The sequence below is a fragment of the Helianthus annuus genome, chromosome 15 (assembly GCF_002127325.2).
Source record: "Helianthus annuus cultivar XRQ/B chromosome 15, HanXRQr2.0-SUNRISE, whole genome shotgun sequence".
In the NCBI taxonomy this organism is placed as follows: Eukaryota; Viridiplantae; Streptophyta; class Magnoliopsida; order Asterales; family Asteraceae; genus Helianthus; species Helianthus annuus.
This window is the reverse complement of record NC_035447.2, coordinates 121,129,426-121,157,418: the sequence shown is the minus strand read 5'-3', so window position 1 is coordinate 121,157,418 and position 27,993 is coordinate 121,129,426. Positions and strand designations below refer to the sequence as shown.

General features: G+C 38.9%; 3 protein-coding genes across 4 annotated transcripts; 1 reads left to right on the top strand and 2 right to left on the bottom strand.

Annotated features, from left to right (window-relative positions):
• Nucleotides 1–161: 161 nt before the first annotated feature.
• LOC110912352 lies at nucleotides 162–4,389 on the bottom strand. 2 transcript variants are annotated; one of them, XM_022157050.2, is made up of 6 exons: nucleotides 3,935–4,385; nucleotides 3,701–3,864; nucleotides 1,689–2,238; nucleotides 1,019–1,110; nucleotides 818–921; nucleotides 162–356 (listed from the first exon to the last, which is right to left on the bottom strand). In XM_022157050.2, exons 1-6 carry the CDS (start codon nucleotides 4,259–4,261, stop codon nucleotides 322–324), a joined length of 1,272 nt encoding a protein of 423 aa, XP_022012742.1. In that variant the 5' UTR covers nucleotides 4,262–4,385; the 3' UTR covers nucleotides 162–321. The 2 variants fall into 2 exon arrangements, with proteins under 2 accessions (XP_022012742.1, XP_022012743.1); XM_022157051.2 differs by lacking the exon at nucleotides 162–356 and having other exon boundaries at nucleotides 818–916; nucleotides 3,935–4,389.
• A 1,211-nt stretch (nucleotides 4,390–5,600) lies between these two features.
• LOC110912351 (probable ubiquitin conjugation factor E4) lies at nucleotides 5,601–10,358 on the top strand. The gene is made up of 15 exons (XM_022157048.2): nucleotides 5,601–6,546; nucleotides 6,626–6,830; nucleotides 6,930–7,081; nucleotides 7,159–7,345; nucleotides 7,581–7,733; nucleotides 7,819–8,022; nucleotides 8,111–8,223; nucleotides 8,308–8,515; nucleotides 8,603–8,806; nucleotides 8,894–8,989; nucleotides 9,065–9,187; nucleotides 9,302–9,394; nucleotides 9,510–9,674; nucleotides 9,844–9,933; nucleotides 10,020–10,358. The coding sequence occupies exons 1-15, from the start codon at nucleotides 5,714–5,716 to the stop codon at nucleotides 10,206–10,208; spliced, it is 3,015 nt and encodes a 1,004-aa protein (XP_022012740.1). The 5' UTR covers nucleotides 5,601–5,713; the 3' UTR covers nucleotides 10,209–10,358.
• Nucleotides 10,359–11,221: 863 nt separating this feature from the next.
• Nucleotides 11,222–12,603, bottom strand: LOC110912350 (UPF0301 protein CHU_1773). The gene is made up of 2 exons (XM_022157047.2): nucleotides 12,417–12,603; nucleotides 11,222–12,119 (listed from the first exon to the last, which is right to left on the bottom strand). Exons 1-2 carry the CDS (start codon nucleotides 12,547–12,549, stop codon nucleotides 11,362–11,364), a joined length of 891 nt encoding a protein of 296 aa, XP_022012739.1. The 5' UTR covers nucleotides 12,550–12,603; the 3' UTR covers nucleotides 11,222–11,361.
• Between the last annotated feature and the right edge of the window lie 15,390 nt (nucleotides 12,604–27,993).

Genomic DNA, 27,993 nt, shown 5'->3' with positions numbered 1-27,993 from the left:
CTACTAAAATGGCTTTGAAAAATAAAGAAAAGCAGTCAATATATTTGTATGTGTATGATGAAGGTTTTGGTGTGGGGAAACAGAGTATGGTTAATTGATACAAAATTTATACAACATATCAAAGTGATGTTTTATGACTTTAAGTTCACGGGTGAGGATTATGTTTTCTAAGAGAGCGGGGTATGATAAAGCTAAAGGAAAGTCATACGGGTTAAAGGTTATGGTAGGGTACAAGTGTTGTGGCGACGAAAACATACAACATCGTTTAAAGACATTATAGTTGGTTACAATAATTATAAAACTAGAAGTCCATTCCAAGACTCATTGTTCCTTTTTTAGCCGCTTGAGTGCTTTGTCTGCAAATATACATCTTAATATGTTAGTATAATCATACGAAAAAAAACTAGTTTCAAAAACCGAAATAAAACTTTAAAATCCGCGATTTTTGGATCTTACAGCTATGCCAAAAACTCGATGTTTTTTGTATATGACCCCATGGTGTGTATAGTAATAAATTAGCAAAGGTGCCTAGTGTTAAAAGAAAGGTGCCAAAAATGAATAGTTGTGATGAAGTGACCTATAAACATTTTGTAAAGGATTTCTAAAAAAAACTATAAATGCCTAATGGCTCAAAAATGATTTAAGAAAACATTTTGTTACATTATTATAGAGAAATTAAAATCAAATATAAAAAATATACACACCCAGGTTATTGTCTTGTTCTTTTTTTTTTAACAATTTTTATTACTGACCCATTTGAGATAACACATAACACAAATTGACTCATATATCATAATACTAAGCGTCTTCGATATACCATTTTTGCATCTCATATTTGCAGCAGTTATGAGTTTATAGTGAGTGTTAGGCAGTTCACTCAGCTTCCCAAACCTTTCTTCATAAAAGGACCATATTTCTGACCTAATTCAAAACATGATTCAATAAAATAAAAAAAAAACTAAATCCACATACACAAATGAGAAATAAAAAAAGAAAATGACACAAGAAGCATACGCACCAGTACACCAAGAACTGATAGGGTGCATACTTCCCATAGATCATTTCAATATCTTGTTGGATGTTTTTAATCGTTGACTTCTTTCCATGAACCTGAAACGATGTGAGAAAAGACAATAGATATGGCCACTTAATCCATGTACTTATGAATGGGCCATAGTTGTTAATAGCGAATAGCGACAAAGGGACCTATATGCTACACAGCGAATGGCGACAAATAGCGACTGCTATTTTATAAATAGCGATACACTAGAAAAAGAATTTTGAAAATTTTTATATGTATATTATATCAAAATACCTTGGTATATATGCTATTTTACATGTATATTTAACAAAAACCTATAAATCCAGCTATTTTATAGCTATATCTAATTGCTATTTACATCACAAAAAAAAACCTAACTATCGCTATTCACGCTATTGGTCGCTATGACCCAGATAGCGACACTTGGTCGCCTCGCTACATAGCGCGCTATAGCGGTCGTTGTAGTCGAATTGTGATTCATCTTAAATGGGAGTCAGGCAAATGTGTTTTAACTCATAAAAGTTAGCTAAGAGCACGGGTCAAAGGGGTTAAAAGTTTCCAAATGCTTTATTTTAACCCGTTGCCCAACCACCTTGAGAAAAGACAGAAAAAGCTCAACATAGGTTATATAAATGTAAAGAGAAACCTGATTCAAATGCCTTAATGTTTCAGAATCGGATGGGACTACATGATAGAATCCCAAACACATGAGCACATTGGCGCGCGTAAAAGGCCCAAAACCATTAATTTCTCCCAATTGCTCATTTATCTTCATGTAATTGGATAAAGATGCTTCCCCACCGCAATCTTGTTCAAGTTTCTTAAGGTTAATCCTACCTTCAACAACGCTTTGAGCAAGGCCCAATATGCGACTCGCTCTATAACCAAGATTGCACCTCTTTCCCAGAAAATCTACATCAAGGCCTGCTAATTCTTCTGGGCCAGGAAAGTTCCCCATGGCACTGTGGAAGGGCAATTCTGTCTTTTCACTATTTAATTCATCCACCTTTAAGGTTCCATCTGCTTCACATGTTGATTTAACATCTTCTTCACCGCACCTTTTTCCAAGATTTCTTGATTTAATCTTGCGTTTGCTCGATTCTTTCCCTGCAGGAGTTTTTGGAGCAATATTAGTAATCTGCAGCTCCAGTTGCAGTTCACAAAGAGCTCTAGCCATGCTTAATGTCCTAGACCACCTAAAATGAGGAGAAAGAAAAGGTCACTGACATGCAACTTTAAAAAGAAAAATACGATTAATCATTAAACCGGCCAGAAATCATGTCAGTCATGGACGTCTTAATTAAGCAATAGGCATATTGAAGCAAGATAAAAGTTATAAATGAATTAGTCGACTTCGCTTGTGTTGTGTTATAGTCGAATTGTTTTAGGTTAATTGGTAAAATGGAATAAAAGATGGCATTTTCATAACAATATTATATTAATAAGTCTTAACAGATTTGGTTTAGTAATTAGTATGCATGCACTTATTTTTCTTTCAGTATTTGCTTTATCCTCATAACTTGGATTTTACTACTATATATATTCAATAACAAATGTGAAACAGACGAATTAGTCCCTCAACTTCTAATGTTGTTATCTCAGTCTGCAAAATTTACGTTGTCTTGATGTTCGACTTCTAGCCCCTCACTCTGCTGACACAAGTGATGATCATCAATAACTTTGGCATAAGTTGATGATGTAAACAGAGCAATAGTAAACTCGTCAATCCGTCAAAAAGCATTCATTCCTAGGATCGAATGCAACATGCATCAACTCATTTTCTTAAGACATTGGCTTGAAAAGTTACAAATTTGAGGGGAAGAAGGGGAAGAATCAGGTTTCTTTGTTTGTGTTATTAAACTTGGTTCTCAACAGCAGATATAGCAATCAAATATCACATACCAGCAAAGTTTAAAAAAAACAGATACGAGTTTCGAGGCGTTTTCCCTTCGCCTCACGAGTTGCAAGCCTCGAGGCGGAATTAAAAAATAAATAGAAATATTATATATCTTATAAAAATAGTAATACTAACTAAATTCATCATCAAATTCATCAAAATAATCAAAAACACACATAAAAAAGACATAAATTGCTTGAAATTGACACAAAAACTCAAAAATATCTAAAACAAATATAAAAAACCCCTGAGGCGCACCTGAGGCGCAGCCTTTTTAGCGCCTCAGCCCCTCTTGAGGCGCACATACAGTATAAACCCCCTGAGGCGCGCCTCAGAATCGTTTTTTGGCCGTTTCGCCTTGAGGCGTGCCTCGAGGCGCACGCCTCAACCGTTTTTTAAAACCATGCATACCAGTTAATCATCATTGCCAATTTACATTTATATAGATGAATCAAGCTATGCACTTAATGCTGTAAAATATCGGATATCGGTCAAGGACCGATATTTGAGATATAGGTTATCTCGGCGAGATATCCTAAATTTTAATATAATGCAGAATTTATATATATAATAATTGAACACTAATAATTCGATGATATCAGTCAATAATTTTTGTGATATATCTGTCAATATCGCCGATAATATCGGTACCGATATTCTAACCAATATTTGATACCGATATTTTACTAGGGGACCAATATAACAGATATATCACCGATATTAACTGCATAGGAATCAAGGGAGAGAGAGATGTAAGTAACTGGCAATTGCAGACGAGAATGCACTTGAGCATATCCTCAAACAAGGTTGGAGACCTAAAAACTCTCCCAAAACCTGATGACTTAGCTTCACCATAAACATCTTGAAAGGCCCTCACTTTCTTCTCCTCTGCATCTGACAGACGCAGCATCCTCCTCACTTGCTCCTGCAACAAATCCTCCTATATTTATTTCTATTTCTATTTCTGTTTCACTGAAATAAATAAACATACGGACCGTTAAGGATTGCTCATGTGCAGGAGAGAGATCCACACCACCGGAGTGGAAGACACGGAGAAGCAGATGATCGGCTTCTGGCGGTTGAGAAATTTGGACGGTGAGGGGTGGTTGGTGAGAATGGAAGAGGTGTAGAGGACGTTGGAAGGTTTTAGAGAGAGGATCCCAGTGATTTGGGGCGGTCATGAAGAAACCATGGCTGCATACGCTTTTTTCTAGGTTGAAAGTGGCCGCCGCTTCTCCTAGCGGCAGCTTGTACTCCACATACCACCGCTCGCCGGAGTTAACAACATTCTGCCTCTCCATTTTCAAAACAACTTCAATCATCAACGTAAAATCCTCATCGTTTGTGAGGAAACTACACAACACAAAAAAAAAAGCTTATGGTTATGGTAAAACCTCAGCTTCAAAACTCATGACGATGTGCTCGGTCCAGGTACCGAAAATATTGATACACAATTTGCCAAATATGGGTACTGGTATCAGCACTAAGAATGTACGGTATAATACCGGTAAAATTCGGTAAAATATTAATACCAGTATAGAAAACGTCAAAAAATGGGTACCAATTGGATACCGAAAAAATCAGTACGAAAAATTTGGTACCGGTTCCATATCCTATATCAAACATTGTTTTCCCTAAAGTTTTCAAAATAGTATGATAGCGCACTAACGATTTAGCTAAACAAAAAAGAAGCATATCATACGAATGAATATCGTGTGGATGAATCATATTGAATTTCACAAGTAGCATAACATGTAGCAAAACAAACTAAATGTAACACAACTTGAAAGAAGTGTCAAACGCTTGTAGCATATCAAAATTCACTAACATGCTTAACAAAATCTACAACAAGTAGTTTCAACTCTATACCAGGCTTATTACACATTGATCCTGCTCTTAAATCCCTAAAAATCCTAAATTTCATTAATAATTAATAATAAGTTAATTACTTTTCATTATTTTCCATTAATAAACACACAATGGATTTTCAAAGGCCATTAAATTCCATTTCAAATTGTTTCCCATTAATAAACACATAATGGATTTCAGTTTGTCCTTTAGCTATGGAAATTACACTGGATGTCCTTTATGTTACTATTTTCTTTCGAGCGGTTTCCTTTATCCATAACTCGGTTAATTTGAATGATGAGTTTGTATTTGAAGTGCTTTTTTTTCATCGAAACTAATTAGTGGTTGATCAAATTTTTGGTTTCTTTTCTACTTTTTTACGTTTTTAATTTAATAAGATTTTTGTTTTGAAATTTATTAAGTTTTTTTAACGAAAAAATAGTAAAAAAGAAAAAAAAAATGCCCTGATGTGACAGACATAAGGTCAAACTCAACATTAAAATTTAACCGAGTTATAGCTAAAAGAAACCACTCGAAAGAAAATAGTAACATAAACATGGGCAGATCCAGATGGTTTTTGGGTAGAAAAAATTAGTAAAAACCTTGTATGATTTGGAAAAAATTAGTAAAAACTTGTAAGAATCTATCAAAAGAAACGCATGAAAAAAAAAATTCCGGATCAGCAACATAAAGAACGTCAGATATAACTTTCATGGCTAAAGAACACCGTGCGCAAATTTCTAAAAACTTAAAGGACATATAAAGATAAAAAGAATATCATTAAATAATCTACCCATCCCAATCCAAAACTTGAATTACTCTTCCAACGATCTACACTTTGTCTAGACACTCCACAAGTTTTTAGAGAGGTTTGTTGTTGACACATCAAAACTCCTCATTCATCTTATTCTTCAACTTTAACAACAATGGCGACAACCACCACCCCCAAACCCCAACGATCACCAGAAGAAATCGAAGACATAATCCTCCGCAAAATCTTCCTCGTTTCCCTAACCGATTCCATGACCAACGACTCACGGATCGTTTACTTGCAGATCACGGCAGCCGAGATATTATCCGAAGGCGGCGACCTCAAACTCTCACGAGATTTGATCGAACGAGTCCTCGTTGATCGCCTCTCAGGTAATTCCGCATCCGCAGAACCTCCCTTTCAATACCTAATCGGAATTTATCGTCGTGCCTGTGAAGAACAAAAGAAAATTGTTAATATGAAAGATAAGTTAGTTAGGGCACAGATGGAAACAGTTGTCAATCAAGCGAAGAAGTTATCAGTTTCCTATTGTAGAATTCATTTAAGTAATCCCGATATGTTTCCGGATAATGATAGAACTAGGTCTAATGTTTCCCCATTGTTGCCGTTGGTTTTCGGTGAGGTTAGTAGCTCAATTGATACTTTTGGTGGTGGTAGTGTTGGTGCTTGTCCTGGTTTTATAGATGAGCTGTTTAAAGATACGGATTACGAGTCGGTGGAGCCGATATTGAAGCAGTTGTATGAGGATTTGAGAGGGATTGTGCTCAAGTGTTCTGCGCTTGGGAACTTTCAGCAGCCGTTGAGGGCGTTGATGTATTTGATAAGTTTTCCGGTTGGTGCTAGGGCGTTGGTGAATCATCCGTGGTGGATTCCGAAAGGGGCGTATTTGAATGGGAGGGTGATTGAGATGACGAGTATCTTGGGGCCGTTTTTTCATGTTAGTGCGCTTCCTGATCAGAGTGTTTTCAAGGGGCAGCCTGATGTTGGGTGAGTTGGTGAATTTGGCGTTTTTTGTATCGAGTGTTTGGATTTGGTTTGTGTAAATTGGTTTGTTTTGATTGTGCAGTGAACAGTGTTTTTCGGAATCGTTGACGCGACGGCCTGCGGATCTTTTGTCTTCGTTCACGACGATTAAAACTGTTATGAATAACTTGTATGATGGTTTGGCAGAGGTTCTTAGGTCACTTCTTAAGAACACGAGCACACGAGAGAATGTGCTGCAGTATATTGCAGAAGTGATTAACAAAAATGCATCAAGGGCTCATATACAGGTGATTGTCTTATAAGAAGATAAGAGTGACATTGCATATTTCTGAGGGCTTTGTTATTATATTTTTTATATTCGTTGAATAATTTGCAACTGGTGATAGGTTGATCCGCTATCTTCTGCTAGTTCGGGCATGTTTGTGAACCTTAGTGCTGTTATGCTTCGACTGTGTGAGCCTTTCTTGGACGCAAATTCAACAAAGAAAGACAAAATTGATCCTAAATATGTATTTTATGGATCTCGTTTGGAATTCAAGTAAGATACTTTATTGACTGCAAATTATGTTTTGTATCATCAATATTATTTTAACTGTAAGTCTGAACTTGACACAGAGAATTAACCGCCCTTCATGCATCTTCGGAGGAAGTTACTGAATGGCTGAATAAAAATAATCCAAGCACTTCTAGCAGTGGAGAATCGTCAAGTTACTCATTTATTTGTGAATGCTTCTTTATGACTGCACGGGTTCTTAATTTAGGGCTGTTGAAAGCCTTTTCAGACTTCAAGCATCTTGTGCAGGTAACACTATATAGCCTGTATCTCTTTATTTTTCTTACGCCTATAGATGGCACAAATGATTTAGGAGGTTGTTTGTGTTAAAAACAGAATGTGGGGGAATTTCAACCTTTTCCCCTTGTAGTTAAATTTTTGATTTGACCCGTTGCCGGTTTATATTTAATGGGTCGAAATTACTACCTACGTATTCCCAGAATTCCTTGGTTGATGTATGTGTTTATATACTACTAATCTGTAGGACATTTCAAGATGCGAGGATAATCTGGCAACCTTAAAAACCATGCAAGAGCAATCACCTTTACCTCGACTGGCCCAGGACATTGCTCGACTGGAGAAGGAAATCGAATCATTTACACAAGAAAAACTATGTTACGAAGCTCAGATATTGAGGGTAAAACAGTCTTTTCATATGTTTATATGGGCTGAATTCCTTTCAAACAAATATAATGTATCGACACTTTGTTGCTGTATCTTAGGATGGCGGACTTCTTCAGCAGGCACTATCTTTCTATCAGTTAATGGTGGTTTGGTTGGTAGGTCGTATAGGTGGTTTCAAAATGCCTCTACCACAATCTTGCCCAATGGAATTTGCATGTATGCCTGAACACTTTGTGGAAGATGCTATGGAATTGCTTATTTTTGCTTCTCGGATACCACGAGCTTTAGATGGTGTAAAGCTGGTAAAAAATATTTTCATTTTTACCGTCCCTTCTTGAGCACAATACTGCAATTTGTTTATAGTTTAATTAATCTTTCTTTATTTGGTAGGATGATTTTATGAACTTCATTATCATGTTCATGGCAAGTCCAGAGTACATTAGGAATCCCTATTTAAGAGCAAAAATGGTTGAAGTACTCAACTGCTGGATGCCTCGTAGGAGGTACTTTATATTCTATCATCTTTTGCTTTGAATATGAAGATCGAATTTGGGTACTTACGGTTTTATACATCTTCGTGTCTGCAGTGACACATCATCTGCCACAAGTACACTTTTTGAGGGGCACCAACTTTCTGTCCAGTATCTTGTGAGAAATCTTCTAAAACTTTACATTGACATCGAATTCACGGGCTCACACACCCAGTTCTATGACAAATTTAACATCCGACATAATATTGCCGAACTTCTAGAGTATCTTTGGCAGGTTCCTGTACACCAAAATGCTTGGAAACAGGTAATTTAATTACGGGTTGCTACTTATATGTGCTTATAACAACTTTTTAACAGTTTACTTAAATCGTTGAACTTTTTTTGGTCCCAGATTGCCAAAGAAGAGGAAAAGGGTGTTTACCTCAACTTTTTGAACTTCTTAATAAACGACAGTATCTTTCTTCTTGACGAAAGTCTCAACAAGATTCTTGAACTCAAAGAACTGGAAGCTGAGATGTCTAACACGGTCGAATGGGAACAAAGACCTGCACAAGAGAGGCAGGAGAGGACTAGACTTTTCCACTCTCAAGAAAATGTTCGTTTTTCACACCTACACATTGAAATACATATACGTTTTATTTTAAGAATACATATTAAGGAAATTTGGTTGTTTTGTATATAGATTATTAGGATTGACATGAAGTTGGCCATGGAAGATGTGAGCATGCTCGCTTTCTCTACTGAGCAAATTACAGCTCCTTTCTTGCTACCCGAGATGGTATCTTTTCGTTTCCCGTCTGTAACGGTATTAATTATATTCTTGTTTTCTATAACGATTGCTTCTTTTTTGCAGGTTGAAAGAGTCGCCAGCATGTTGAATTACTTCCTCTTACAACTTGTGGGCCCCCAAAGGAAATCGTTAAGCTTGAAGGATCCTGAAAAATACGAGTTTCGCCCAAAAGAGTTGCTAAAGCAGGTATGTATCAATATAATTTTGATATATTATGTTTTTTCATCTCTTTTTTACATGTTAGTTTTATACAAAACATACCTTTCTACAATGTCTAATTATATATTACCTATCTTGAAGATTGTGAACATATATGTTCATCTGGCAAGGGGGGATCACGAGAACATTTTCCCATCTGCCATCACGAAGGATGGACGGTCCTATAACGACCAGGTGTGTCTTTAAGATATTTATCATAGTCGTGGAACAATGGGCCCACACTCTTTTTTATAAAGAAGATTTTTGAGATGTCTGTAATCTGTATGCGATAATTATGGATCATTTGCAGTTATTCACAGAAGCTGCAAATGTTCTTAGAAGAATAGGTGAAGATCCCAGAATTATACAGGCTTTTGATGATCTTGGTAGAAAGGCTAAAGCTGCAGCATCTGAAGCCATGGATGCTGAAGCTATTCTGGGAGACATTCCAGATGAATTCCTTGATCCTATCCAGGTAATTTGCTGGATTTGTGTGTGTTTATATATATTTATATAGGGGAGTGTGTGTGTGTGTGGTGTTGTGTGATGCGGTCCAGTCCAACCCGGCAGACCCCTTCGAGTTATTTTACATGTTTAATGCAACAATCTCTATTTCACGGACAATATGAATGTTGATACTGCAGTACACGCTAATGAAAGATCCAGTTATCTTACCATCTTCAAGAATCATAGTGGACCGACCAGTGATTCAGAGGCATCTATTAAGCGACGCTGTAAATCTTCAACCTTTTCCACTCTTTTGTACACAACATTCTGTCATCGACAATTACATTTATATAACGATTTTGTTAAATCGCAGACGGACCCGTTCAATCGTTCTCATCTTACACCAGATATGCTGATTCCAGACACAGAACTGAAGCAAAAAATTGAAGAATTTGTGAAGTCACAACAAAGGAAGCAACATGGTGAAGAGATGAGTATGCAAAGCAGCAGCTTTAAATCTTCAATTCAGTCACCTGATGGTACTGGGCCTTTGATTGATTAGAAACTACTTTTAGACTGTAATTTTGTGTACATCAAGTTTTTGGTACTAAAACATGGATGGCAATCATAAGTTAAAACACGCTAGAATCGGTGTACAATTCGACAAATATTTTGATCAAAGCTTGGATAAAGTTAAGCATTCGGAAAACAATCTTGATGCGGTGTATAAGACTCACATTATCAGCTTTAAAGGTTGTAGTGTTTGGCAAATTTGGATTATTTAAAAAATTGATATATAAGATAACCAAAAAGGACATTTTAAAAAGAAAAAGGGAAACTAGTTGTGAAAGGGAGGGGTCTCAAATAGGTTGATGGGGGGTACGATTTATTACCAAGGATGAATATATTAGACGTCGAGTGATATCGCTTGTGATGTTAGCGGAGAAGATAAACTTTTACAGAAAACTCACTCAAATATAAGATAACCAAAAAGGACATTTTAAAAAGAAAAGGGAAACTAGTTGTGAAAGGGAGGGTTCTCAAATAGGTTGATGGGGGGTAGGGTACGATTTATTACCAAGGATGAATATATTGGACGTCGAGTGATATCGCTTGTGATGTTAGCGGAGAAGATAAACTTTTATAGAAAAGTCACTCAAAACCACAAAAAAGAGGGGGATGGGACTTTTAACGAAGGAGGGGCAAAATTGGAAAAAAATTATTTCTCCAAAGGAATTATCTATGATTAGCTTGAGACTTCATTTTATTTTTTTTAAAGTCTGATCTCAGAGCTAAATGCAAGTTTTGATACAAAGTTACACACTAAACAATCCTTGTTAGGTGTTTGGATATAGTAGATGACCACTCCTAAGCTTGCCATTCTAAATGTTAGATACGTATATTTTCAGCTTTTATTCTCCAAGTATTTTACATCGGATATCCTTTACATACAAAACATTTATTTCTTATCATCTTCCTATTTAGACGCAAAATTATCAAAATACGGGTTACATGATAAACATATGTCACCCGATTTAAACAATTTATAGTACAAATGTAGAATACATTGGATGGAAAAATAATAGAAACATGTAAAATGAGGTTTAGTATTTCATTCAGTCAGGAATTAGCACGATATAATGCATCAATACATTCATTTTGCAACATAATAATTTACAAAGACCCAAAGTTTAAGAGTTGCCTTGGGCTAGAAATCACCAAACTTTATTCTGGCCCATAAGCCCAAGAACCTCTTCCCAAAGCCCAACACTTCCAGCAGTTGCCAGCCCAACTACATCTGGGCTACAAGCAGCAACAGACCAATACCCAGCCCTTATCTCATCTCTCAACTGCTCTTTCTCCCACCCACAATACCCATCAAAGAATCTAAACTCATCCACACCAACCACATTTCTCTTCACCATCTCAACTCCACACCCAACACTCTCTTTAGTCCCATAATATAATCCATTCATTACTTCATCAAACACCCCACTATTTCTAACCCCTTCACCCCCTCTCACCAAAAACAACCCTTCCTCGAGGGGCCCGCCAAAGAACAATGGTCGGTCGGCAAATGTCCCCGACACATCTAGTGCGGTTGATCTCGTTTCCTTGATTGACATAAGTGAAGGCCGATTGAGTATTATGCCTGTTGGGCCCACCGGGCCCATTGATAATATAAGGACCACTGTCCTTTCAAATATGTGGACCCCATCTAGTTTCTCAGTTGCTATTAGTAAGCAACCTTTTTCGGGCTCATGTATTGCATGAGCCCATTTGTCACTTATTGAAACAGATGGTGTCTGGTTCACCATGTTGTTGGGATCGGTGGCTGGAGAAGATTCTTGTGAGCTAAACGCTTTTTCTCCGGCCACCAGTCTTGCTCTGAATGACCGCCAATCAGCATCTAGAAACATGTTTTCCTCGTCTCTGGATGATCGTGATGGTGAATTTGACTGAGATTGACAACCTACGATAGGCAAATCAACCATAAATATAATTTCAACCACCATATTTATTTTTTTAAAAGTCGAACACATACCCTTAAAATCTACTCCTAAAATTCACCTATAGCCCACTTTGTAGGACTTAACCAGCATCACTTTGGTGGGGATAAATAAACACCTAACGCTACTAGGCCAAGAGGCCATCAGCAACCACCATATTTATAAACATTAACATCAAACGTTATTATTCGACTATCAATATCTCATAACTTTTCGCTAAAAACATATCATTCTTATAATAATTAGATAAGAATACTTACATGTGGTAGCTTTCCTGATGTGAAAGTTGGAAGATGATCTCTTGGGCTGCAAAAAGATTCTTGATTTGATGGAAGGGATGCCAACTTCTAGTGATTTAGTGAAGGAATTTGAAGAAAGACAACAAGCCTCCATTGTTCTTGATTCTTGAAACTAGAAATGGTTGGATTGGATCAATGCAAGATTTAAGTTCTATATAAGTAATAAACAGGATGAATGTGCACCACAAGGTTCATTTCAACCCTATCCTATACAAGTAGGATTCACCTTTTTCCATATTCTGAGTATGGGCCAGTGGATAATCTTTTACACGTCAGATGATTCAGCCAATATGAGGGTTACACGTGGACTTAAAAGAAACTGGCAAAAAGATCAGCACTTTATGGAGGATGTGTCATATTCATAGCCATTTAGTTCTGCTGTGATAATTTGTTGAATATTATCCACAACTACAAATGATGAGCATCTGTTAAGAACTTTACCAAAAATCAATGAGAAAAAGTGTTCTTTGTGCATTGATGGGCTGTACGGTACATGTAAGCTATACATTGTATTGTAGCAGACCCCAAAGTCTAGCAAGAAAGTTTGTTAATGATAAGTCAAACTTAAAATTGTTGACTATTTGTGAAAAAGGGTATATTATTTTCCTTTAGTGATTCACTATTTATCAAACTCTTGGATAATATATTATAGATTTAATTAATAATATTATCTTAAAAAGTCTCAGTTAATTTATATTCCAAACATTGTAACCCGAGACTTGAATCATAGTGACAATTCTATCTTTTATATACTTGCGTTATTCATTATTCGTAAATACTTGTTAATTATTCATGATACATAAATACTTGATCCCATTTACGTGCAAATTCATACTTATTCATACTTATTACATATGCAAAATACATTTATACGTCCCTTTATTTATACACAACACTTATGCATTGCACTTATACGCTTAAAACCGTCAAAACCAAGCAAAATTGGAAGTTGGGTTACGGGCCTGGCACTCTCATGCGAATGGGCCTGGCCCAGTCGTCCGAGAGCCCACTCGTCCCAAAGTGCACATCAGCCTATAAATATAAGTCCATTCCCTTCATCCCAAAACTTCAACTTCCGAATTCTCTCTCAAACCAACTTCGGGCATCTCACTTGGAGCCTCTCTCAGTCACTTCTAAGTGAGTACTGAGCTTGTAAACAACTGATTTCATCCTTATTCTTCTAATTTTCTTCTGTTTTATCAAACTTTTTACAAGATTCTTCACGGACCTTCACTTGGTATTCCAGATCTGCTATGGCACCTGGTACGAACTCTCAAAATCAGTTGAGGATCAAGTTGAAGGTGAAGTAAATATTACAAAATCATTTTAAACAAACATTCAGACTTCAAACTCAGGTGGATCTGAGGTTCTTTGAGCTCACAAGCTAAGTCCAAAGCTGTGGATTCGAGTTTGAACCAATTCCAGCCGAGTAGGTAATCAGTTCAAACAAAACCAAACTGATTTTACCTAGAGACAGTCCAGTTCGTCCGAAAGTGCAGGCCCAGTCGTCCGAGAGGGTAACCCTCTCGGACGAGAGGGACTTCCAGTCGTCCAAATGTGCCTATTTCTCCAAGTTCTGATGATTCTAAGTGTTGAATGATTTTCCAGATCTCTATTTTCAATATAGCTAATTCTGTCAATGTGTGTTCCGTGGGAACTTTGGTTTCCAATCTAGATCCACCACCTCACTTAACTCGTGAAACGAACACTGATGTGTGTAAAATGTAACATATAAATTACATCAAATAAGGCATAAAACTAACCCTTTTTAAGTACTAATGTTGGAAAAAGAGTGTTTTTGGTCTTCCTTTTGTATTTTCAGGATTAAATGAGCTCAAATTCACAAAAGAAGGAAAAAGACAGCTAAATCTAACATAAATACAAGAAAAGGAACATAAGTGGATTGCCCGACCCCTCAACAGCATCCTCCCAAGCAAAATAGAGAAGGCAGAAGGCTGAACACGCCCCGTGCTCAGCCAGCACGGGGCCGTGCCCAAGAAGCAGCAGAAAAGACAAACCTATAGAAGCTTCTATTGCCCACCACGGGGCCGTGCCCAGTGAACACGTGGGCGTGGCGAAAGTACAGCAGGCGCATTAATTGTAATTGCGAATTACAAATAATAAAGAGAGAGAGAGAGAGAGTGTCAGACAGGCACGGGAGCGGACACGGGGCCGTGCCCAGCCTTCTGTTCAGCCTATAAATAGGAGTGCTTGGTTTCATTGCAACCCATCCCTTGGCACACCACCTCTCTCACACTTCATCCACCACCCACCACCATCACAACACCATCATCCACCACCATCATCCATTGTCCATCATAGAGTGTGTGAGTCGTCTCGGGATCCAAGATTGATCGTAAGAGTTCTTGACAATCAAGGCCATGTTTGCCTAAGTCTCTTACATCACTTGGTGAAGACAAGTGTTTAGTATAATACTTTTTATTTTTAATCTTTTGCACTTTTTATTTGGTTTTGTATTAATGACTTTAATAACTAGTTGCTTATGTTGAAGGTGATCTTTCCTTATCGTTTGTCCGTGGTGTCTTGGCATTATTTTACTGTCTATATAAAATAAAAGATTTTCACCATTCATATCTCCACGGTCTATATGGAGGTATGTTGGCTACCTGGTCAGGGGTTAAGGGAACGGTTTGGTAAGGGTCTTGCCCTTGTTCAACGTTTAGAGGTCCTGCAAGGGACCTGGGTCAAATTTAGTAGGATCTCCTTCAATACCCAAATGTATTGGATGGCGGGGATCCAAACTCTTTGACCCCCTCATAAGTTAACTACTATTAATACTATAACCCGGCTATTTAGGACTGTATCCCTGCTGACTCAGACTACTTAGTCGAGGGTAACGTCACCTCCAAAAGAGGGGCCTACCATAATTTGCATTAATAACTTAATTCATTATCTTTCAATAATCCGACCCTTTAGGATTGTATCCTTGCTGACTCAAACTACTGGGTTGAGGGTAACGTCGCCTTCAAAAGAGGGGCCTACTATAATAACTAAGATAATCTCTTAAACAAGTGCAAAAGTGCGAAAATAATCAAAGGTTATACTAATACACGAGTCGGATCCAAGTGATTCATCTTGTCTATCTGTTTTTATTTTTATTTTATTTTTCAGCATTTAGTTAGTTTTTATTTTCTTAGTTTAAAAATCTTTTCTAACATTTTGATTTGGTTAGACGTTGAGGATAAACCGGTACTAAAAGCTCTTGTGTCCTTGGACGACCTCGGTATCTTACCAACACTATACTACGTCCACGATGGGTGCACTTGCCCATATGTGTGTTTAGTGTTAGTGAATATCGTGTTTTATAAATTTAAAACTTGGCTAAAAGTGTAAAAAGGGCTTAAAATATACATCTAAAATATAACACACTTCACGCACATCAAGTTTTTGGCGCCGCTGCCGGGGACACAAGGATTTTAAGAAAGTTAGGAATCAACGGCCTAATCATATTTTTATTTTTCTTTTTAATTTTTTTAGGATTTTCTTAGATTTTCAGCTTCTGCAGAGCTCAGCACGGGCCGTGCCTGGTCGGACACGGGCCGTGCCCAGCGTTGTTACTGGCAGTTTTTAGTTTTCCAAGTTACAGAAGGCTGACCACGGGGCCGTGTCGGTGCAACACGGGGCCGTGTCCAACTCTCCAGTAACTGGGATCTGGAAAACAATCACTGTAACTCCGACCACGGGCCGTGTTCACTGAGCACAGGGCCGTGGTGAACCTTCTGACCAGCATTCTTTTTTGTTTTTATTGCAGGACTTGGAACCAGACGCCACCCCTACGTAGTGTATGAGATCCAGTTCTAATAAGGGCATAAAAGAACCTCTAGAAGAACCCGAACGCTTTCTCAGAAAAATACTAAAAGCCAAAAACCAAGAGAAAGTTTCGGGAAATCCACCCCCAATGGCGGATCAACGTACTCTCATGGATTATCTACGACCCACCGTAGGTAACCTCGGCGCCGCTATCAATGCACCGAATGTTGAAGCCAATAACTTCGAACTTTGGCCGCATTTGATACAAATGCTCCAAAACTCCGCAACCTTCCATGGGCTTGCGGACGAGGATCCCCATCTACATATTACTAATTTCTTAGAAATATGTGATACCTTTCGGATCAATGGAGCATCAAATGACGCCATCCGCCTTCGAATGTTTCCTTTCTCACTAAAAGACCGAGCAAAAGCTTGGCTTAACGCCCTCCCAGCTGGATCGGTAAACACCTGGGATGAACTAGCCCAAAAATTTCTATATAAGTATTTCCCTCCCGCTAAAACGGCTAAATTAATGACTGAAATTAGTACATACTCACAAGAGGACGGGAAATCCTTATATGAAACTTGGGAAAGGTTCAAGGAGCTATTGCGAAAGTGTCCACATCACGGCCTTGCGATATGGCAACAAGTATCCACTTTCTATAATGGGTTGTTGCCACACACAAGGCAGACACTTGACTCTAGCTCCGGGGGACTTTTAGGTAATCGCCGTCCACATGAAATATATAACCAAGTTGAGGAAATTGCTCAAACCAATTTCCAGTGGCACACTCCCCGAGGCAATAAATCTATTGCCCCGGGCGCCCATAAGGTTGATGAAAACACTTCCTTACAAGCCCAAATCGAGGCCCTTTCTTCAAAAATAAAAAAAATTGGAAATGACAAAAATGGTCTCGGTTATAGCTTGTGAAGGGTGTGGCGGGCCACATGAAAATTGGAGTTGTATGAAAGAAACGGACGATCAACAAGAGTCGGTAAGCTACATTGACAATAGACCTAGACCGTCGGGTCCTCCAACAGGCATTTACAACCAAGGATGGCAGAATCATCCTAACCTTGGTTGGAGAGAACCCGGCAATAGTAGTAACCAACAAAACCAACGAACAAACTTTCAACAACCAAGAAATGAGTCACAAAATTTCACTCAACAACAAGGTGGATGAGAAAGGCTTGAAGATATTGTATCTCGCCTCATCTCCGACACTGAAAAGAAAAACTCGGAAAGGTTTCTACAATTAGAATCAAATTTTAGAAATCAACAAGCTAGTATTCAAAACATAGAAAAACAATTAAGTCAACTAGCCCAAAATTTTTCCGAGAGACCACTAGGCGCATTACCAAGCAATACCGAAACAAACCCAAAAGCGCAAGTTCATCTCATCACGTTACGAAACCGTACCGTGGGGCCTGCGGAAGCGCCACCGCCAACCGAGGAGACTACACCACCACCTCTGCAAGAAAAGGACTCCCCTCCATCATCAGAGCCTATAAAAGCTCCTCGAGTTCCGTACCCCGGTAGGTTAATTCGTCAAAAGACCAATGAGCAATTCGTAAAATTCGAAAGTCTACTAAAACAATTGCATGTCAACATTCCTTTTATTGATGTCCTAACCCAAATGCCTAAATATTCTAAGTTCATGAGGGACTTCCTCACTCATAAAAAGAAAATTGAAACGTTGCAATTAGTTAACTTAGGCGAAGAATGCTCTGCCCTTGTACTCAAGAAACTCCCCTAAAAGAAAATCGATCCCGGAAGCTTCACAATTCCTTGCTCGATCGGGGACTCCCCCGTTCGTAATGCACTAGCCGACCTTGGGGCTAGCATTAACCTCATGCCCTCATCAATGTTCAAAAGACTCGGCCTAGGAACAACGAGTCCTACAAAAATGAGCATACAACTTGCTGATCGATCCGTCAAATTCCCACAAGGTGTCATCGAAAATGTCCTAGTAAAGGTAAACAAATTTGTCTACCCGACCGACTTTGTTATACTTGATATGGAAGAAGACACCAAAGTCCCCCTCATACTAGGGAGACCATTTCTAGCCACCGCACAAGCCGTGGTAGACATGAATGACGGAACGCTCACCTTAAAGTACGGAGATGATGAAGTAAAGTTCGGGGTTGGGAGGAAAATAGAGGACGATGACCCGGTCAACTACATGAAGGTTATTGATTCGAGTTTAGATGCCGCTCTCCGACGGTGCAACATGGGATGCAAAACATCCCACTCAGAAAATATATAACCTCACTTTGGGTCTAGCCAAGGACCCTTATAAACGTGGCACACCACGGAGGCACTCCGCGGAACTATCCTTAGCTTAGTTTAATCTTTTAGTTTTAATTTGCAGAAATAAAACACTCATGGTGGTAAAGGATGATAAGGGAAATGAGAAACATGGACCCATGCACAAGAACAAGGCCACACGTCAACAATTTCTCCGTTACAGTAGGTTCAACACGGGCCGTGCCCAGCCAACACGACCCCGTGCTGAACCCCCTGCAGAAAAATGCCCAGTTCAGGTAACTGGACACGGGCCGTGTTCACCAGACACGCCCCCGTGTCCAGGCTTCTGTTTCTTTTTCTTAATTATCGTTACTGGCACCTGACCACGGGGCCGTGTCCGGTCCCCACGGAGCCGTGTCCAGACTGCCAGTAACATTAATTTTTTGCTTTTAAACACCATTTTACACATTCAATCAACCTAAAAATTTATTTTTGGGACACATTGAGGACAATGTGTAATTTAAGTGTGGGGGGATGCTAAAACCTTGAAATTTTGCAAGTCCTAATAACAAGCCTTACACAAAACTCTATTGGAACCGCTAATCACCCAAAAAAAAAAAAAAAAATTTTACTTGTCTAAAGTTTAAGTTGGGAATTCTAAGATTAATAAGGTTATATTTTTGCAAGTTTACAACCGATAGCGTCGTGATAAAAAGAACTAACATAAGAAAATTATGAAACAGCATGACAAGCTTAGTTAAAATTCGATTATATATACTTGATCACATAGAAAAACCCATTCCCACAAAAAGTGAGTTTTGAGCCTTTATTGAGCATACAAATACACATCTTTAGATTAAATGCTCACTTTTCGTTTCTTGTGTGAATAGCCGCTTGGTTCTTACGACTCTAGAACTTGCCACGACGATTCATTCCCGGTCCTTACCAACTTAAACCCAAGTAAGTAAATGATGGAGGCATTAGGACTAACCCTTTTTATTTCAAAACCATTATTTTCATTTTTTTCACCTACCCAAAAAAAACTCCCCCTAGTTAACCCCTTTGAGCCTAAACCTTTCATTTCTTTACCTTAAAACCCTTTTACCCACCAAAACCCTTTTTATTTTTACCCTTTATTTTAGTAACAAGCTCGGTTTTCGTGTGACTAAAAAAAAAATAATAATAATAAAAAATGATGAAGTTAGAAATAAACAAACAAAGCTCTTGAAACAAAAGCTTGTTTGAAGAAATACTTCATTAAGAATAAAAAGTCACTAAAACAAAATGTTTTACGAAAACTGACGCTTTTTACGCTTTTCGCCATTTTCTACTAACCACTAACCCAACTACCCACCTTTAGCCCAAGCCTTTACCCAAAAAAGTCCTCTTGATATTTACAAAGTTAACAAGTTAAAAAGGAGGAGGATTGATTGCTTGGCAAGCCTATGGTAGGGATAAGTTCCACGCCGCTGTCGAGTGATTCACTAAAAATACACATTCGGCCGAGTGTGAGTGATTTCTCCCGTGAGGTATGTGAACTTGTATATAAATGGAATTTTAAAAAGGCATGCTATGCCCAAATAAGTAATTTATCCTATGAAACGTTCTAAATAAACCATAACGAATAGGATTGTAAATAAATAAAAATAAAACCAAAAAGATCTTGGATTCCCGACACTCTATGACAAGCCAAAATCTTCTCTTCTACCCATTCCATTTGGGAGTGTAAGCCACGTATTAAAGAGTTTTGCTTGAGGACAAGCAAAAATTCAAGTGTGGGGGTATTTGATGTGTGTAAAATGCAACATATAAATTACATCAAATAAGGCATAAAACTAACCCTTTTTAAGCACTAATGTTGGAAAAAGAGTGTTTTTGTCTTCCTTTTGTATTTTCTGGATTAAATGAGCTCAAATTCACAAAAGAAGCAAAAAGACAGCTAAATCTAACATAAATACAAGAAAAGGAACATAAGTGGATTGCCCGACCCCTCAACAGCATCCTCCCAAGCAAAATAGAGAAGGCAGAAGGCTGAACACGCCCCGTGCTCAGCCAGCACGGGGCCGTGCCCAAGAAGCAGCAGAAAAGACAAACCTATAGAAGCTTCTATTGCCCACCACGGGGCCGTGCCCAGTGAACACGTGGGCGTGGCGAAAGTACAACAGGCGCATTAATTGTAATTGCGAATTACAAATAATAAAGAGAGAGAGAGAGTGTCAGACAGGCACGGGAGCGGACACGGGGCCGTGCCCAGCCTTCTGTTCAGCCTATAAATAGGAGTGCTTGGTTTCATTGCAACCCATCCCTTGGCACACCACCTCTCTCACACTTCATCCACCACCCACCACCATCACAACACCATCATCCACCACCATCATCCATTGTCCATCATAGAGTGTGTGAGTCGTCTCGGGATCCAAGATTGATCGTAAGAGTTCTTGACAATCAAGGCCATGTTTGCCTAAGTCTCTTACATCACTTTGTGAAGACAAGTGTTTAGTATAATACTTTTTATTTTTAATCTTTTTCACTTTTTATTTGGTTTTGTATTAATGACTTTAATAACTAGTTGCTTATGTTGAAGGTGATCTTTCCTTATCGTTTGTCCGTGGTGTCTTGGCATTATTTTACTGTCTATATAAAATAAAAGATTTTCACCATTCATATCTCCACGGTCTATATGGAGGTATGTTGGCTACCTGGTCGGGGGTTAAGGGAACGGTTTGGTAAGGGTCTTGCCCTTGTTCAGCGTTTAGAGGTCCTGCAAGGGACCTGGGTCAAATTTAGTAGGATCTCCTTCAATACCCATATGTATTGGATGGCGGGGATCCAAACTCTTTGACCCCCTCATAAGTTAACTACTATTAATACTATAACCCGGCTATTTAGGACTGTATCCCTGCTGACTCAGACTACTTAGTCGAGGGTAACGTCACCTCCAAAAGAGGGGCCTACCATAATTTGCATTAATAACTTAATTCATTATCTTTCAATAATCCGACCCTTTAGGATTGTATCCTTGCTGACTCAAACTACTGGGTTGAGGGTAACGTCGCCTTCAAAAGAGGGGCCTACTATAATAACTAAGATAATCTCTTAAACAAGTGCAAAAGTGCGAAAATAATCAAAGGTTATACTAATACACGAGTCGGATCCAAGTGATTCATCTTGTCTATCTGTTTTTATTTTTATTTTATTTTTCAGCATTTAGTTAGTTTTTATTTTCTTAGTTTAAAAATCTTTTCTAACATTTTGATTTGGTTAGACGTTGAGGATAAACCGGTACTAAAAGCTCTTGTGTCCTTGGACGACCTCGGTATCTTACCAACACTATACTACGTCCACGATGGGTGCACTTGCCCATATGTGTGTTTAGTGTTAGTGAATATCGTGTTTTATAAATTTAAAACTTGGCTAAAAGTGTAAAAAGGGCTTAAAATATACATCTAAAATATAACACACTTCACGAACATCAAACACCCAAACAATCTCCTAGACCTAGAACAAGTGAACCCCGTCCAGCCTCCGACACTTAGTTAATTCTTTGTATGTCGTGTTGGCACACCTGGGTGGTACATTGTTTGGTTGTTTGGTTTATTTTTACATCCTGTTTGTCCTTTCCGTATTCATGACCAACCGGTCAGTTAACTGATTTGTGCTTTGGTGAACTATAATGAGGTTAAAACCTCCATGCATGACTCCTATGAACCTTCTGATTATTCTGGACTATTAATATACTGATATAATAACTAATAAACCTAAACAGAAATCACGAACATAACTGTTTGATAGTTAAAACGTTCAAACGAGACTCAGTTCACCAGTCAGCCCCGTTCGTTCCAGACTGCCTCTCGTCCGAACAATTCGTATTTCGGTTTTCCCGTTATTCTGCTTTCCGTGTTCCTTATCATTGATTCTGTCTTGCAAACTAGGACCCGTAAAACCACAGAAAATCAGTGTCGGGACAAGTGCACGGACAATGAGTATACTCAAACCCCTTTTCCCGTTTTATACTTTGGGTGCAATATGTTCATTATCAAACCTACACAGTTACACTTAGACTTTATCAAAAGTCACACAATCCAATACATGCATGCATACGTTATACTTGATACTTTAATCTGGGTTTGTTCGTTTTGTGATAAATGTAACACCCCGTGTTTTTAGAAAGTCAAAGTCAAAGTCAAGATTGAAGTCAAAGGAAGAAAAGATCACTAATTGCGATCTGTCTTTCCTTGCTCAATCCCTGCTGACTTCTTTGACTGTAGTTAGTCTATTTATGTTTTACGTTAGTTGTATTATGTGGAGTAATTAATTACAATCGAATTAATCGAAGTTTATTTATCGATGCGAACCGCTTTACGACTGTGAATAATAGGAAGTAAGAATGCGATAAAGTCAATTAATCAGTAATCAAACTAATCTAACCATCATCGAACTCGAAACTCGAATTGTGCAACTTTGGTAGTATTGTTATACGTGTGTGTGTGCCTTATGTGTTACTTGTGCATGTCTACTTTATGTTATGTGTGGTAATCAATCGAAACTCGACTCGAAATCGAAACCCAATCGAACTCAATCGAAATCGAATCATGATAATTGGTGGAGAAGAGATAGCGCGAGATATAGATGATTGTATGTTAGATATAGTGGTTGGGATTATAAGTAATTTGAATAGGAAACTCTATCGAAACTCTATCATACTCGCATCGTCCTCAATCGAAATCGAAATATCAAAAATCGTCGCATCGAACGCTCGAATCGTGCAGCTGAACGATCAGGCTACCAGCCGATCGAACAGCCAGCCGATCGGATTGCTGTCCGATCGAACAGGCTGTCCGATCGAGCTGCCTGGCCGATCGGCCAACACTTTCTTCTTATGGCATCCTATAAATACCCCTTGTCACTCTCAAACTTTCTACTTTTGGAAACCTCTGTCCGACCAGCTCGTGCTCCCCTCTTTTTCTCAGATTCCTCTTAATTCCGGTAAGATTTCGTCCTAAATCTTGTACTTTCTTGATCTACACGCACTCCTACACCTTTCTACCTTGCAAATCTTGATTTCTAACAGTGAAATCCTCAAGATTCAAGTGTTCTAGGATGATGTCACCATGGTGTTCTTGAAGAACTTCATGTTTTGGCTTCAATCCACCAAGAATCACTTGGATCTAGCCGATTTCCACATAAAAAAACAAGGATCTTTCATAGATCTAAACATTTACACGGTGAAAAGGATTAAAAGATGGTTTTCCCAACTTTCTTTCAACTCTTTTACACTCAATGCCTTCAAAACCGATAGAAACGGATTTGTGCCGACTTACAAATCACTCCGGTGGTTGCATGGCTCAAGTTCGGGATTCTATCCACGAGGTTAACCGATTTCGGGTTAAACGTTAAACTCCGTTCCGAATAGTTCACCGGCCGGATTTGGGTGGTTCCTATCTGATCAGGAGAAGCAAGTAAGAACGAGGGTTCTATGGTTTGACTCGTTGTCAAAACACCTCGATATAACGACAAATAAATCAGAACAGCCAAGTGTTAGATGAACAGGCCGACCAGGTCAGGATGCTGACCGATCGGACTGCTGTCCGAACAGACAGCCAGCGGATCAGACAATCAGTCGATCGACTGGCCAGCCGATCGGCTAACACATGGCCCCACACTTAATCAATTTTTGAAGAACTAGTATTGAACGAACAGCTGTTCGATCGGACTACCATCCGATCGGATTACTCTTCGGATCATGAGATACTATACTTCAACACTTAATCGATTTTCAACATGTTCAATGCACTAGGATTGCCACCCGATCGAACTACTGTCCGATCGAGTGACCTTTTGCTGAGAACATGTTCTCCCTTGAAGTATTAACCGATCGGGCTGCCGGCCGATCGAACGACCGTCCGATCGACCGACCTGAAAGGTAAAGATACTTCAATATTTTCAAATACTACAACGAAAACTTCAAAGGTCAAACCAGCATACACAAACACATCCTCCTCAAAGGAAGAAACAATCCACTCGAACAGCCATCCGATCGGCCTATCGACCGACCGGACAGCTGTCCGAACGGACTGCCAACCGAACGGTCAGCCGTCCGATCGGACTACCGTCCGATCGACCAGTTGTCTGACCCTCCGACACTTGTTTTCCGTTTTACGCGTTGCTTATCGTTATGCTATCCAACTATTCAGGCTAACCCTACTCTCAAGTGCTTCCTTCAATCCATCAATCACTGTGAGTATACTCGATCCCTTTTTGCTTTTAGCACTTTTGGGTGTTACATACGTTACTTATTCTAAATCACACTCGAACACACTACTCAATTACTTTAAACGCTAACCGTTATCACATGTATTACGTGACTAAATGAATGTTTGTTGTTATGTTTACACGTGGAATACTGTCTACCTGCCTTAACGACGATAGTACTATAGTTTGGACTCGGCACCCATTCACACGGGGGTTGTTAAGGACAATTACTTGCATGGATTACGGTGGTAATCGTGTATTGCGAACTGCCTCGGGCAGTCAACCCGCAGTCATTGGTATTGATAGACCCATGTCAATAATTAACATGCTTCGTTTTCCCCTGTGTACGTCCTGGTTATGCGTAAACTATTTCGAACTCTATTATGCTATTATCAAACTTGTATGCTCACCTTTACATTTTATGTATTGACTTTATTTTAACGTATGTGACAGGTGTTTAAGATGCTTATCTGCTAGGAAGGCGAAGTTAGAATAAAAGTCTAGAGCATAGTTGTCTGTAGACCTTGCAGCTTGAGTCTCTAGACATAGATAAACAATATTTATATTTCAATCTGAGTTGTCGGAACAGAATATTTGCCTGGATCTTATCTGTAATAATTTGTTTGCTATTTGAGGTACGGTATGGGACGTATTATATAAATTGAATAGTAATGATAATTGTTATGGAAACTTCTGGACAATCTGTTTCGCTCAGTGCCATGCCCCGATGATTCCGCCATCGGTTGGGGTGTGACAATAAACTTGTCATTAACTTCGAACGAGCCTATCCTTAACATGTATAGCGCTAAAGGAGTAACGCACCGCCCGTGAACGTAAGGTCATGTTAAGTCTGTAATTATTTGCGTTAAACCTTGGGTTGACTCGTTATTCACATGCCAGTTTAATGTTAATCTTGATAACTAGTTTGCTATGTGGATTTGTTTAAACTTTATTACTTATGCTATGTATCAAAACTTGTATACTCGCCAATACCTTTGTATTTAACCATGTATTTTTAACATATTGCAGGATGATGATGATATTATAATGGGCGTAGCAACGATGCTTTAGATACATATCTAAAGTTAATTAGATTATGTTGTTGTATCAAATCTTGTACTATGTTGTATTTTGTTTCGTTGTTGTATTTGAACTTATGTTGTATTTGAAATTTCCAAGTATTGTAATGTGACAAGTTGTTATGAAATGAAATCAGTTTGCTTAAATTATTATCGCTTTTAGTGTTATGTTGCAATGAGCAATCTCGTTCGTCTCACTCCGATGTTTTCGCCATCGTTTGGGGTGTGACATGCTCGCTCGACTTCGACTCGGTTGAAAAAACTCTCGGTTCGGTTCGGTTTGTAAACGAACCGAGCACGAGTAAAGGTCTGATCGGTTTGGTTTAACTCGTGAACATCCCTTTATTGAGTGTAATTGTCACACCCCCAAAATCCACCCGCGGAGTACCACCGCTTGGAGGCGTGACATGACCAGGATCAAGCCACCAATCATATTGAACATGTAAATAAGTAGTAATAGTTATCCATCAATACGAAAGGTGTTTATCAAAACCAACATAATCAAGTGTAGCGGAAGCATAAATGTAAAAACCCAAACATAAGTATTAAGTGTGTATTGTCATAAACGTTTAATAAGCATTCACGTTCCATGCCCACAACGACCTGCTCCTCCTTGTGCAAGATCCATAAGTACCTAAGGTCCTGCAAGGCATGCAGCAGAGAGTCAACAACTAGTTGAGCGAGTTCACAGTTAACAGTTCAGTAATAGTATAGTGTGAGTAGTAGTATGTTCGTTCGTTATGTCATATATCGTATCAGTTTCCATCGCGGCCTCCCAGGCAGGTATGCGAAGATATTAGGGGATGTTCCTCCCAAGTATTCTAGACTAGGTTTATTCGTATCGCGGCCCCCCAGGCAGGTGTGCGAAGATTAGTAAATTTAGTTCGCGGCCTTCCTAAGGCAGGTTTGCGAAGTCAGTCATAATATCGCGGCCAACCCTTGGCAGGTGTGCGAAGATCAGTTCAATAAGTGTTACTAGTCTAGTCGTATCTTGTCGTCAGGTTCTATCATCCGAGTATATACAATAAGTCATCCAATCCCATTCCCACCCGGGAACCCATGCCTTGGCTGTGTGAACTCACCTTGGTTTGCTCGGCAGATACACAGAAAGTTCGAGTAAGCTATAGGGTGATCAACCACGTCCTAGCATGGTTATCATACAAGTCAGGTTCGTATTCGAATATAGCACATAGGTTCTACACGTATTGTGGCAAATGTAATCATGGCATACACAAGTATTCATAGCAGTCCAATAGCAGTCACGTAAACAAGTCCAAGTATCCGGCCCAAATCAATTGGGCTCGTGACAGTGCAAGTCCAATAATAATGTGCAAGTGTTCACGGTCTCGAGTCGAGACTAACGATCCCGAGTCGAGACTAAGCGGTCTCGAGTTGTACTGGTTTCGAGGTCTCGAGTCGCAACAAGGGAGGTCTCGAGTTGTCATGGTCTGGTCGAGACTTCACGGTCTCGAGTCGCAACCGGACTCGTAACGCTGGTCTCGAGTTGTGCTGTTTGTGTACGAGTGTTGTGGTCTCGAGTCGAGACTAAGGGTTCTCGACTCGCAACCCTGGTCGAGACAAGCAATTTGTAACAGCTTTCCATAATTCCAGTTTATCAATTCCGTAATGTTAGCAAACAGATTTGGCAGTTTCACAATCAGATCAAATCAACAACATTCACAGTTTCATAGCATCTTCAAACATGTTCATATACGTTCATATCATATTCAAGAACAACCATTTACCAACATGCAGAACATATGGTCGGATTCATGTGATTAACCAAGTTATAATTATCATGCAACCAAATTCATATTTGCAAAACAAAATCATCACCGTCGGTTAGCAAGCATATAATCGGACCACTTTACAACAAAAACAATAACAATAACAATAACAATAGCCTCCGATCCGGTTATCATGCATTCATAATATTATACAATATATGATTCGAGTCACTAGTATAAACCCTAACCGATCATGTGACCCGATCAATAATATCATCACATAAGTATTCATATAAAACACGTAATCGGTAAACATACTACTAACCGAGATGAGAAAAGAGTGATCCGAATCCCAAAAGCTTCGTTGGAAAGGGGGTGTTCGGCTGCCTTGGTTCCGAGTCGAGAGAGAGAGTGTGTTCTAGGGTTTGTGTGTGTGAGGATGTTTTGTAAAAGTGTGAGAT

Excerpts from the sequence above, each read along its gene's own strand:
- LOC110912352 (XM_022157050.2), bottom strand. The coding sequence starts at position 4,261 with ATGATTGAAGTTGTTTTGAAAATGGAGAGGCAGAATGTTGTTAACTCC. Across the intron at positions 922-1,018 it reads TATCAGTTCTTGGTGTACTG|GTCAGAAATATGGTCCTTTT; the intron begins GTGCGTATGCTT and ends GTTTTGAATTAG. Across the intron at positions 357-817 it reads AAATATGAGATGCAAAAATG|ACAAAGCACTCAAGCGGCTA; the intron begins GTATATCGAAGA and ends GTATATTTGCAG.
- LOC110912351 (XM_022157048.2), top strand. The coding sequence starts at position 5,714 with ATGGCGACAACCACCACCCCCAAACCCCAACGATCACCAGAAGAAATC. Across the intron at positions 6,831-6,929 it reads CATCAAGGGCTCATATACAG|GTTGATCCGCTATCTTCTGC; the intron begins GTGATTGTCTTA and ends AACTGGTGATAG. Across the intron at positions 7,082-7,158 it reads GGATCTCGTTTGGAATTCAA|AGAATTAACCGCCCTTCATG; the intron begins GTAAGATACTTT and ends AACTTGACACAG.
- LOC110912350 (XM_022157047.2), bottom strand. The coding sequence starts at position 12,549 with ATGGAGGCTTGTTGTCTTTCTTCAAATTCCTTCACTAAATCACTAGAA. Across the intron at positions 12,120-12,416 it reads CATCAGGAAAGCTACCACAT|GTTGTCAATCTCAGTCAAAT; the intron begins GTAAGTATTCTT and ends TGCCTATCGTAG.